At 37.9% G+C, this 13,829-nt stretch overlaps 1 protein-coding gene across 2 annotated transcripts in view; it reads left to right on the top strand.

The window, feature by feature from the left end:
* Positions 1-13,829, top strand: part of LOC126164949 (anaphase-promoting complex subunit 1) — a 361,025-nt gene that overhangs the window by 98,282 nt on the left and 248,914 nt on the right. For both annotated transcript variants that reach the window (XM_049920281.1, XM_049920280.1), the window contains exons 11-12: positions 3,707-3,929; positions 4,032-4,092. In XM_049920281.1, the coding sequence (XP_049776238.1) occupies positions 3,707-3,929; positions 4,032-4,092 (284 nt within the window). The remainder of the gene's footprint in view (positions 1-3,706; positions 3,930-4,031; positions 4,093-13,829) is intronic.

The following is a 13,829-nucleotide window of genomic DNA, read 5'->3' as shown; positions in this document are numbered from 1 at the left end:
CATCCTCTTTGCTATAGCCATTAACCCTGTTATGGTCTGTCTCTCGCTTGGGATCTCCGCTGTATTTTTGTTGCTGACTTCTCGATCTATTGCAGTTTTCCATGGGCTTGTCTACTTGAGCGGCAGCTTCAGCGATGTCTCGATCATCTTTCCTTGTGAAGCATCGACAGTGGCTTTCTCTTTTCCACTGACAAAACCGTTTGTATGAACTTGTGGTGGTGGAATGGCTTTCTTCTACTGTCATTACATCTAGAGCCTATTGCCCTTCCATTTGCTGAAACTATGAAATTCCTATCACTCATGCTTGATAGAAAAGTTTCGTAGACCTCCCATGAGCATTACCTGGCTCCCCACAGTACCCAGTCCCATAATGTCCTATGTGTCATAAGTGGTACTTCCTGGGGTACAGATCAGACCACCCTCCTCCATTTGTACTGATCCCTTGTCCTTCAAAACTAGTCTATAGGTACTTTGTTTGTGCATCTGCCCATCCATCCATCCATCCAGCCATCTAATACCACCTGAATACAACCCACTATTGCAGAATTCGTTTTACACTAGCCCGGTTGAGAGTCTCTATGCAAAAGCTGCTGAACTACTGCTGCCATATTGGTGTAATGTTCTCCTCAGATGGTATGCGAGCTGTTCGTCTGCCATGCCTGGACACCCATCCTATGCCTCCTTCTTCAATGACTCCTTTGACTACCAGCATGGGGCATGTCCTCTTTCTCTGTTACCACCTGGAGTTTGCCTTTGGTTCACTGCTCCAGCAGCTTAACTTCATGCTACCTGCCATGTTCCCGGTGGGCATCAACCCTTCATCACCTTGGCTTTGTATGGTGACTCATGTTTATCTTAAACCTCATTTGCTTCATAAGAAAACTATTCTGGATTTGATCTGTCACAGTAAGTTTCTCGACCTTCGCTCAAAACTTAGCGATAGTACCTTCATGTACACCAATGGTCGTAAAACTGACCCTGGTGTTGGGTGTGCCTTCATAATTGGCACCGACAATTTTTGGTATCAGCTTCAGGAACACTGATTAGTTCTAACAACAGAGCTCTTCACCCTCTATCAGGCCACACAGTACGTCCAGCGACACGGGCTTTTTAATTGTGTCATATGCTCCGATTCTCTCAGTGCCCTTCACAACCTCTTTGTGCTATACCCTGTCTGTCCCTTAGTGCAACGAGTCCAAGAAAGCTGCCACTTGCACGCTCTTGGGGAGCTGCTGTGATGTTTATGTGGGTTCCTGGTTACATTCATCTGATGGGCCATGAGGTTGTTGATGCTGATGGCAAGACTGTAGTCGTCCTACTTCATTCCACTGACTCTTCCATTCCTTCTAATGATCTCCGTGTTGCCGTCTGTCGGCAGGTGGTCTGTCTTTGGCATCACCACTGGTCTTCTCTTCATCTGAATTATTGGCCATTTTAGGAAACGATGTGCGGGTTGTCGACCGCGTTTTACTTTTTATCTGTCATAGCAATATGGTGAAGGACATTTAATCTTTAGTTTGGGACTTTTATTGTCTCTATGGCATATTTTGTGAACCTTTCTCTCAGAGGAATTCATTGTTATTAGCTCTCTTTCCTTCCTTTGATTGGGCTTAACATGTATTTGTTTTACCTTGTTTTTCATATTAGTGTTTTAAGGTTATGACATGCACGCATATGACCTCAGTTGTTTTTGCTCCTTAAAACAGAACAAAACAAAATCTATCACAAAAATCAACAGGACCTATAGGGGCTCTTCAAAACATTAGGTCAGTCGTAAAATCTGTCACCTGATTCCATATTCCTCCTCTCAATGACAACCTCTCATACACTCACCTCTTACCACCTTCTCCCCAAATACAACACAGTTGATGGGAAAGCAACAAGTAAAGTAGCCAAGAGGGAATACACATATTTTGAAAAAATGTAATTGTTACAAAGTGCAAACTGTCAAAGAATGAAAAACGAAGCAGCAGAAAGATGCATGATTACAGGAAAGGCAAGTGTCATTCATAGGAAAATTAAAGAAACAATTGGAGAAAAGAGAAGCAGCTATTTGAACATCAGGAGTTCAGACGTCATGCGAGTGCTAAGCAGAAAAGTGAAGGCTGATAATTGGAAGGAATATAGAATGGCTGTGTAAAAGAAAGAAACTTGAAAGACAATATTATGGAAAGAGATGAAGCAGAAGTTGATGAAGGTGATACAGGTCATACAGTACTGCGCGTATTTGACAGAATAGTGAAAGACTTCAGCTGAAACAAGACACCTGCCGTAGAGGACATTTCATCAGTATTTTGAAGTTACGTTTATTCTGGTTTTCAAGATATGTGAGACAGATGAAATTCCCTCATACTTCAAGAACGGTGTAACAATCTCAGTACCAGATAACGATCAGTAAACTCATGATTGTAAACAACTAGTACAAATTATCTACAGTAGACATAATGGCTTGTGGAAGCCCACATAGGGACAGAGCAGTTCAGGTTCTTGTGAAATGTAGGAATGAGCAATGCAGTACTGACCCTACAACTGATTTTGGAAGATAGAATGAAAACAGTAAAATCCTCATTAATGGCACTTGTAAATTAAAAAAAAAAGATTTTTAGAGAGTGAGAAGGGGCTTTATCATTTCCCAATTTCATTCAGTTTGCACATTGAGCAAACAGTAAAGGAAACTAAGAAGAGACCCAGAAAGGAATATAGAGTATAGGGAGAAGAAATAAAAGCATTAATGTTTGCCAGCTACTTTACTTAATTATTCTGCCAAAGAGAGGGCAAAGAACTTGGAAAAATTAATGGAACAGAATGGATAATGTCATGAACAGAGCTTTGAAGAGCAACGTTAATAAACATAAAACAGCGTTAATGGAGTGTCGCTAGATTAAGTCAGGTGGTGAGTTAGATGTCGCAAGAGATGCCAAAAGAAGCACATGAGTTTTGCTATTTGGGCATCAAAATAAATGATGATGGCAAAAATAAAGAAGATATAAAATTTAGACTGGTAATAGAACGAAACAATAAGCTAATGGGAGAAGTATATTACTATGGAATATACATTTAAATGTTAGGAAGGACTCTCTAAAAGTAAGTGTAACCTTATATGGAAATGAAACATGGACCAAGTACAAACAAGAAGAAAACAGACAAACACTGAATGTGTGTAGATCAGGTAAGTGATAAAGTACGGAATGAAATTAGGAACAAAAGAGCTATATGACAAAACTTTTCTAAAAGAAGGTTTAGTCTGATAGGACTATCCTGAGGCACCAGAGAGTAATTAATTTTATATTTGAAGGAAGAGTGTGTGTGTGTGTATGTGTGTGTGTGTGTGTGTGTGTGTGTGTGTGTGTGTGTGGTGGTGGTGGGGGGGTTAAACATTATAGAGGAAGGCCAAGCCAAGGCTTGAATACAGTAAGCAGGCAGGGTGCAGTTGTTATGCAGATATAAAAAGGTCTGCACAAGATAGACTAGCATGGAGAGCTACATCAAATCGATCTTCAGACTGACACCACCACCACCACCACCACCACCACCTCCTCCACCACCTCCACCACCAACAATAACAACAGCAACAACAATGATAACAAGTGTCATTTAAGTTTTGTATTATTTGATGTAAGTGGCAGTTTTTGTGTATAATACTGTAATTCAAAGCTTTCATTTTGTGGTTTGCATAACTAGCTTGTTAAACTGTCCTGTGTCTTAGACGAAGCAGTGCCATTTGGTCACCTAGTGGATCTGACTCTCTTCTGGACACACCAAAGTTTGAAGAAGCAGTGCGCCAGTTATCCCCCGTAGCACCACCACCAGCTCCACCTGTTTCTCCAAATGAAAAAGTACCATTTAGTTCTTCATACTTGGAAGGAAGTCCACAGGCTGGTGGCCAGCTTGTGCATATCCGTGATCCAGTTGCTAACAGAATTACATTGGCAAGTTGTGGTTGCATTTTTGTCTCCTGTTTTTCAATTTGCTGTGAAACTGACAACCTAGCTTTCTTAAAAAACATTAAAACATTGCTCTTTTTTTTACAGGAATATGCTGATGGGTCTCTGTTCCGTATGGCTCTCCCAGAACTTTGTACCTCACCTTTAGGTATGTCAGATGCCATTTACTCCATTGCGACAAAGTGCTGATGCCTTCATAATCAACATGATTCTATTTTTATCAGTGTGAAAATGCTCTTTCTCTTATATGTAATTTGTACTATACCCCAAAATAATCCTCTGTTACAGTAATTGTGAACAGTAAACTAATAGAAGTGAAATATACAAGTCTGGAGATATCGACACTTGTTTTATAACGTTGCTCCTAAGTGATAAACAGGTATATTTGTTAGTTCTGATGTATGCTGTCTTGTGTCTTAAATTGCATTTCTTACCTATAGCAGTTCTCATTATCATTGTAAGAATGAAAAATTAGAGATTGGTTGGTATCTCGTTGACTGCAGTATTTTGTTTGTGTACATCAAAACTTACTATATTGCTATTTCATATTTGGATGGTGTTGTTAAGTCCATGTGTTGACGTGTCTTCCTTCTAAAGCATATTAAAACTTTGTATTTACCGTTTGAGCCCCATTTCATTATGTCAAAGAAACAGTTATTGTATCTCTCTGTTTACCATCACACTAGTTTTTTAAACCAGAATCAGTGCCAAATGACGCACAATTCATTCAGATCTGTATAGTCCCTTTTCCAAAGAAAACTTAAATGGCTGTACTTGAGCTTGATGGAACAATATAAATATACTCTCTAATGTTCCAGTTCACTTTTGTGGTTAGTTACTTTGTGTTAACCAAAGGAATCTTTTAAAATTGTGATTTTTGTTACATTACCTGTTCAGTTTATTGGACTGATAAAATTCCCTTCAGCACTCGGCAGCTGACCATTGACAATTGTTTTACTTGTGGCATTTAGTGTGTTGCTTAGTGATGGTACCAGAAGTGATTCATATTTGTAGAACTGTATAGGACTTCAGTTCAAGTTATTTCAGATGATGTAAATTATTTATTTTGTAAGAAAAATGGTGCAGATTCTCATATAAATTATTTATTATCACCACAGTTACAAATTCTAGTGATGAACAAAACAAAAGAACAGTATATGTGTATGGTGTCTGTTCTTTTGGACATGTGCGGAAAAGCAGACGCCATACACATATAATTACGGTGATCACAATCAGAGGATCATTTCTGTGCGAATGCAGACATATGCTCGAACTCATGTGGGAATAGGCCTTGCCACGAGCATTGAGATTAATGGGCAGGGAGCACTACTTCCATAAGTTTATGGAGTAAGTTAAGAAAGTGGGTCCACCGGGGGCTTAAGAAAGTGGGTCCACCGGGGGCCGTGCTTGGGATAAGTCCGCGCAGCTGCACTAATTCCTGTATTCTCGTTGGCTTAGGGGTTAGAATGCCTGCCTAGTAAGCAGAAGATCCCGAGATCGAATCCCAGTCGAGCACACATTTTCAACTCTTCCCCATTGATTTCTGTCAACTTCCTGTACACAGCTGATATTTGTAATTCATTGAAATTTCAAAAGAACAGTACATTGCAACTGACATCTTTTCTCTGAGCATAATTTTCTCCATGTACACACAAGAACTACTCTGTAGCATTTGCCTTGTCTGATGCGTCACATGTGTCATCAGTTGGAAAACCTTTAATCACCAATCCAAATCCTGTATTTTCCGTTCTGACAATCATTGGACTTGGGTGATGAGCAATAATCACTTGACCAGGGTTGCACAAATTCACTGCTTGTGGTCATGGGACCCTCTTTCTTTCACCTGACCAGTAAAATCTTGTATATAATAATCTCGTTTTATTTACTCTTCAGTTTGCTTAACAGCATAATGTCCTTTCCCTTGCACAACCTTGATCATTTCATATTGCATAGTGCATGCAACCAGCTGCAAAAAGAAACAGTACATTTGAATACTAACTTGAAGCATCTACTTGTTTCATTGTAGAACCAGGTTGGAGTTTGTTGGCGTAGGAATACTCTTTTAATCCCAGCTTGCTCTTGCTGATGACAAGTCATTCTTATCCATGGTCTTTTGGTATTCAGCACAGTCTATAACAGTTTAAAATGTGTTCTTAGTAAATATATTCACAAATTCTTTAAGGCATTCACAATTGCTAAGACTCCAAGCTCATAACTACTGTTTCTTTCCTCTTGAGTTTGTATTTTGTAGTCATATAGGAGACTGTATGTTACTCGTCATCATCTGGAGAGAGTTTTCTAAAAACACACCTTTGGCAGTTGTAGAGTAATTTGAGAAAAAACTTCTTAAAGTATGCTGTTAGTCCTAGGAAACTTTGTATTGTTGGTATAGATGTCAGTTCGGCAAAGTCTTGAACAGCATCTGTCTTCTCAGTAGGAGATCACATTTGCCCACATGTTCAAGAAAATCAACAGTTCTGTTCAAGAGGTGACACTTTACAAATTTAATTTCCAAGCTGTATTTTGCTGCAGTTTTTAATGCTAAGTTAACCCACAGAAGTGCCTCATTCTCACTCTTTGCTAGTATTATAATATTGTCCATGTAAATAATATTATATTCTCTCAGGCCAGTGCCCAAAAGGCAATGTTTATAAAGTGCTGGAACTCTGCATTTTCTTTTTTTTTATTTACTTGTTCCGTAGATCATGAATACGACATTTCGTAATGATGTGGAATGTGTCACTTTAACATAACTTTTACAATTAACACTTCATATCTAAGAATTCATCTATTGAGTAGAAGGAGTTGTCATTCAGAAATTCTTTTAATTTGCTTTCAAATGTTTGTTGGCTATCTGTCAGACTTTTAATACTATTTGGCAAATGACCAAAGATTTTTGTGGCAGCATAATTCACCCCTTTCTGTGCCAAAGTGAGATTTAATCCAGAATAGTGGATATCGTCCTTTCTTCTAGTGTTGTAGCTATGTACTTCGCTGTTATTTTTGAATTGGGATGGGTTATTACTGACAAATTTCATAAGTGAATATATGTATTGCGAAGGTACTGGAAATATCCCAAGTTCCTTAAATAAATGTCTGCAAGGTGATCTTATATGGGCTTCAGCTATTATTCTGATTACACGCTTTTGTGCAATGAATACTTTCTCTCTTAATGACGAATTACCCCAAAATATGATGCCATATGAAAGCAGTGAATGAAAATAGGCATAATAGGCTAATTTACTAATTGTTTATCACCAAAATTTGCAGTAACCCTAATAGCATAAGTAGCTGTACCTATCCGTTTCAGCAGATCATTGATGTGTTTCTTCCAATTCAATTTCTCTTCAATGCACACACCTCAATGCACACACGCAGAAATTTTGAGTATTCTAACTTAGCAACAGACTTCCATTCATAGTCTATATTTGTCAATGGTGTTATGCCATTTACTGTACAGAATTGTATAAACTGTGTTTTCTCAAAATTTAGTGAGAGTCCATTTTCAGAGACCCACTTAATAATTTTCTGAAAGACATTATTTACAATTTCCTCAGCTGATTCTTTCTTCTTGGGTGTGATTACTATACTTGTATCATCAGCAAAAAGAACTAACTTTGCATCTTCATGAATGTAGAGTGCCAAGTCATTAATATATATTAAGAACAATAAGGGACCCGGGACTGAACCTTGTGGGACACCATTCTTGATACCTCCCCAGTTAGAGGACTCTGCTGGTTTTTGTAGACTATCTGTACTGTTAATTTCAACCTTCTGCATTCTTCCAGTTAAGTATGAATTAAACCATTTGTGCACTGTCCCAATCATACCACAATACTTAAAGCTTATCTATAAGAATTTTATGATTTACACAATCAAAAGCCTTTGAGGGATCACAAAATATCCGAATGGATGATGTTTGGTTATTCATTGCATTTAATATTTGATCAGTGAAAGCATATATAGCATTTTCTGTTGAAAGGCCTTTCTGAAAAACAAATTGACATTTTGTTGGTACTTCATTTTTACAAATATGTGATGCTACTCTTGAATACATTACTTTTTCAAGAATTTTGGATAAAGCTGTAAGAAGTGAGATTGGGCAGTAATTGTTAGCATCAGAACTATCCCCTTTTTTATGCAGTGGTTTAACAATAGCATATTTCAGTCTATCTGGAAAAATTCCCTGTTTCAGTGAGCTACTACATATGTGGCTGAGAATCCTACTTATTTGTTGGGAAAAAACTTATAGTACTCTGTTGGAAATGTCATCAATTCCATGTGAGCTTTTACTTTTGAGTGAATTTATTATTTTCCTAATTTCAGTAGGAGAGATGGGTTGAATTTCAATTTTATCAAATTGCGTAGATACTGCCTCTTCCATATACTACCTTGCATTTTCTAATGAATAGCTGCAACCTATTTTCTTTACAACACTTAAAAAATGATTATTAAAAATGTTTTCTACTTCTGAGTTCTTGTTAACAAACTTGTCATTGTGTTTGATAGAAATACAGTGCTCTTGGTTGTCCTCTTACCCTTTTCACATTATTCCAATTTTTTTAAAATTTTATCATCAGATGTGCTAATCTCAGACATAATGCACATACTTCTGGACTTTTTAATAACTTTTCTTAATACAGTGCAGTAGTTTTTATAATGTTTCATTGTTTTGGGATCATTACTCCTCCTAGCTGTAAGATACATTTCCCTTTTCTTTTTACAAATTATTTTTATCCCTTTAGTAAGCCATGGCTTTTTACATGTTTTCTTACAATTATATTTCACTGTTTTCTTAGGGAAACTGTTTTCAGATATACTCACAAAGGTATCATGAGATAGGTTAAATTTTAAATTAGCATCATGTTCCCTGTACACTTCATCTCAGTCTAATTGGATATATATCATACACTGTAACTAGCTGTGCATCAGGATCAGACAGACCATTCTTAACAGGAAAAGTTTTTATTTGATTAAATTTATCTTTGTCTATGAAAACATTATCTATCAGTGTGCTGCTTTTCCTCTACCACCCGAGTAGGAAAATCAATAACTGATGTCAAATTGAAAGAACCAAGTAATACTTCAAGCTCAAGCTTTCTATCTGACTCTTTCAGAAAATCTATGTTGAAATCCCCACAAACAATAATTTGCTTTCCTTTGTCTGACATGTAGCAAAACAAAGAATCAAAGTTCTTCAAAAATAATTGAAAATTTCCCAATTGGGACCTATACACGGCTACAATTATAAAAGTGCCTTTATTTAGTTTAAGCTCACATGCGCGTGCTTCTCTTTGTTGCTCTACGCAAAATTTTTTAGTTTCCAAATTTTTCACACTATGACTGATTTTAACATATATGACAACTCCTCCTCTCTCCATAGTGTCTCTACTTACATGTGCTGAAAGCTTATATCCACCTATATTTACCATTTCCATACCTGTGACTATATGATGTTCTGACAGGCATAGTACATCTAGTCCACCCTCAGTTTTTAAATCTTCTATACAAACAAGAAGCTCATCTACTTTGTTATTTAATCCCCCTGATATTCTGATGTAATATATTAACATTATATTTTCACTATACTGTTATGAGAATCTTGTGATATTTTCACATATCTAGTACCTGCCTGTCTGAACTTTTCATTAAGCTTAATTTCAATCAACGTAGGATGACTGGATACTGACCTTAGCCTAAAACAGTACTCCCATGAGTTTCTGCCCCCCCCCCCCCCCCCTAAAGATTTTGCTATCATCCCAGCGAGTTTACCCTTCCCTCTCCTATTGAGATGCAGGCCATGTCTTGTGAAGTCCACCTCTACCAATACCATCAACAGAAACTAAACCTATGCTTGACAAAGTAGCCGCCCGAAGCAGCTGATCTAGTTCCATATTGACCCTCCTGACAGAGGTTTGTGGCTGGTCATACCACATGAAAGTGGGGCTGGTCATACCTAATGAAAGCCAACATTTGTATGGTTCGTTGCAGATGCTATTTTTACCAGGTCACACTCAGTATTGTAGCCCTGATCCCTATCAATACTGTTTCCCACTCCACCCACTACCACAATGTGATCCTGCTTTGTAAAACCTTTGCACAATGATCCTACATCCTCTATCACTTCCCTAAGACATGCCCTGGGCTTGAAAATGCTTGTGACCTGGTACCTGTCACCTAATTTTTCCTGCAAAATCTGGCCTACACCTCTTCCATGGCTACCACCTAACAACAGAACTTTCCTCCTACTTTCTACTTTTTTTGCAACATTTGGTTTCCTAGTGAAAGTCTGTTGAGTGCTGACTACACTTAAATCTACTTGAGCCTCTTCCTTAGCTGACTGAGGTAGAAAGGCAAATCTTATGTTTGTGCCAATGATGAAACTGTCTGAAACTGTTCTCTTTCTGTGGCCCCTGTTCCTTGCTACCACTTCCCACCTGTCTTCACCCTCTTCCCCCCTTAACCTCATTCAGTTCCTCCCTAGCAGTATCCAGTTCAGCCTGAATGGCTCTAATCTTCCCTTCCTGTTGTGCTATTTTCCTATCCCTTGAATATAATCTGCAATACCATGGAAGAGACCCATTTACTTCCCAAAGCCACTAAAGTTATGTGGAACACTAATATACGTGTATACTATTAATATAGTAATGTAATGCAGTTAAACTAATGTTAAAAATCAAAACTTGTATACCAGAAAAATTAGGCCTAAGATTGTGTATTCACAATATGTACTTTATGCGTTTTGAAAGGAAATAAAAGATAGAACTTAAAACCTTTAATTCCCTGAGTAGATATGGTACTACTAAATATATGTCTAATGAAAACAACCCAAATTCTTCACTTAATACTTTAAAAAATCTCTTAAATTTATATGTAAACCTATGTCTAAAGTACGCCAAAACTGGCCCTTATGGTTTTTATTTTTTATTTATTTTTTATTTTTTTCAAGAAATACTTTGAAACGAGTGAAACCTCCAATAGATAATATAAAACAGACTCTAATTAATGTCGTTACACTGTAATATGAACTTAATTGACAGTTATTATAGAATTAATTATTTACCTTGATGAGCTTAATTTTCAAGCGTGTGCGATCTGCGCCAGTGCTGCCAACCCTGAATTTGATAATGCAAATAGAACTTTCGTGAACCTGAACTGCCCTGAGTGTGTCACAAACAAAGTACTCTTTTGGCCCTCCTCAAGATCTGAGTAAAACAACCATTCTGTAGGTCTATACATAAAAGGAGGAAAAGGCAACCATTCGTCTACAGTGGATTGATGTGTATAGCACCGTAACACATAACAGAAAACAGGATTGACATTAGCTTTCAAACACTAGCTCTTTTTCCAGAAGTGGTACACAGATTTGCTCACAGCCACACAGACATCCAAACACACTCTCTATGGCCATGATGTGTGTGCTGTTGCTGAAAAAAGAACTAGTGCTTTGAACAGTAGTGTGAATGTCGTTGTCTGCTATGATTAATGTGCTTCATTCATCGAAACTGCTGTGGATGAGTGGCTGCCTTTCTCATATTTTATGTATTTCTCCATCCAGGAATTTCTGTTCTTTAGTGTAGTGTGCAGGCACTACTGGCATCTTGTAGTTTATCTAAAAGATCTGCTATAAGGGGCAACAGGTAGTGATCTTTCACTGTAATGTTATTTAATTTTCCATAGTCTATACAGATGTGATGCTACCCAGTTTTTTTACAACTACAACCAGGCTAGCATATTCGGATGAACTTGGTTCTGTTATTCCTTGATAAAGCCACACCTGGACTAAGTAATCAACAATTTTGCTCCCTTATAGTAACAATCTTCTCGATGTACTGTATGCTGGTTGCTCTTCCCTCACAACAATCTTCATTCTGGCATCAGTGGACTTTATGTTTATTGGAGTGTGATTAGTCACTAAATCTTCAAAATTTTCATTTGTTTCATCATTAACAGAGCTTCATATATCTTATTCTGGTCTGTATGCTATATGGATACACATGAGACGAGTTTCACCTTCTGTGTTCCCAGTAGTAAGTCCATCCTTGTTTATTAAAATTTTGGTTTGATGTAGAAGATCATTTACATTTATTATATCTAAATTCATAACATCTCTGTTGTTGTGGTTGTAGTTTTCACTCCAAAGATTTGTTCAGAGTGTATACGGCCCGGGACATCCGGGAGATCCGGGAAAAACCCGGGAATTTTTTCATCCGGGACAAATCCGGGAATTTCTTAGAATTCCGGGATTTTTCATTGTTTTAGATTTCAGTTAAAGTTTTGTAGGTTTGACGTGTAAGATCTGATACTCTGACAAAGAACTTTAGTCCACTACTTCTGAATAATACTGCAGCAATGAAACATAAATCAGGGAATAACACCAAAATAAAAGTTTAGTTGCATAGAAAATGGGTAATTTACACAATGGACAGACAAGTTTGCCGACACCGTAAAGTGTCAAAGGCTTTAGGTCGAAGATTATGCAGTACGTCCGTAACAACTAACGTGCACTCAATGTGCGTGACGGCACAATTGTTTACATTTCTAACAGATCACCAGTAAATATTACGAATAGTGGCTTGAGATGCGTTACTTTCAAAGGAAATTTCCACGCAAGATGATTTATGTTACGTGTGAGAATGTGCAGTGAATTTCTTAAATCACAGGGCGTTATAACTCTCATTCAAAATGTAACACTTTGAGGATCAGCCATTTGAAAAATGTCGGGCTCAGAAGATAAGTCATTTATGCCACTATTTAAAATTTTACCGGCACATTTGTATTTGACATGACTTAACGTGTGACACACGCTAAGAAAAGACAGAGCTTCAAGTTAGTTTTCATATTTCATGTTGTTTTTACATAGATAAAAAATTATGCGATCGATGGCAAAAAGTGTAATTGACCTTCAAAAAAATGTGCATAATGTGTTACTGAGTAATGTCACAAGTCTTTTCATGCCAGAACACCTCGACTGATAATCATTTTGGCACGATTTTAATTGCCAAATTAGAGCCTGTTAGTAGGCCTACGGACTTCCTATCATTGTAGGACTAATGACAGTGGATGCCAATAGACGATGCAATTCTCGTTCGTACATACACATCTACGTACGAGTTAACCGCTGTAGAAACGCACTTTGCTGAGTTGAGCGAGCTCGGCCTACCTTCGTAACGTACGCGCCGCCGCCCGTCTTTCTCGTAGGCCTCTTGCTCTGGATAACTGCCGTCATTCGCTAGCGAGATCACGTGACATGAGCTATGACTGGCTGACAGAAGTGCATCGCTCAACGCAATCTCTATTTTAGCGTTTCCGAAGCTACCGTGCTGTAGTTTGTGGAATTTGTGCGTATACTTTCGCAATACGAAAATAAACTCTGTGCATATTGTCTTGCATCAAACATCTTTCCAAACGTTATTGTTTTTCCTGGATTTCGATTTCTAAAGTGGCGGGACGTCCTCTGCCGGTATAAGACCTTTACGATTCAAAGGACTGATAGGTTTTACAGCTCCCAGGGAAAGTATACTGTTGCTTAACACGGATGTATTTTCACCCGCTTTATACGTAATTTCATCCGGGAGAAATCGTGTTTTTAACCGGGAAATCCGGGAAAAATCCGGGAATTTTTTTTTCTTGTCCACGTAGACACCCTGTTGTTTGATGCAAATCTCTCTGCTAGTTTATCTTGCACAAGCCTCTTCATTTATGGATAACTACTGCAACCGACTTCCTCCTGAACCTGCTTGCTGTTTTCGTCTATTGGTCTTCTTCTGTGATTTTTATCTGCTGGACTTCCCTCCAATTCAATACTGACAATTCCTTGATGCCTCAAAGTGTGTCCTTTCAACCTACACCTTCTTTTAATCAAGTTGCACCATAAATTTCTTT

Source organism: Schistocerca cancellata, chromosome 1 (assembly GCF_023864275.1).
Source record: "Schistocerca cancellata isolate TAMUIC-IGC-003103 chromosome 1, iqSchCanc2.1, whole genome shotgun sequence".
Classification (NCBI taxonomy): domain Eukaryota; kingdom Metazoa; phylum Arthropoda; class Insecta; order Orthoptera; family Acrididae; genus Schistocerca; species Schistocerca cancellata.
Note: the sequence above shows the minus strand (reverse complement) of the source record. Positions and strands in the feature narration are given on the sequence as shown.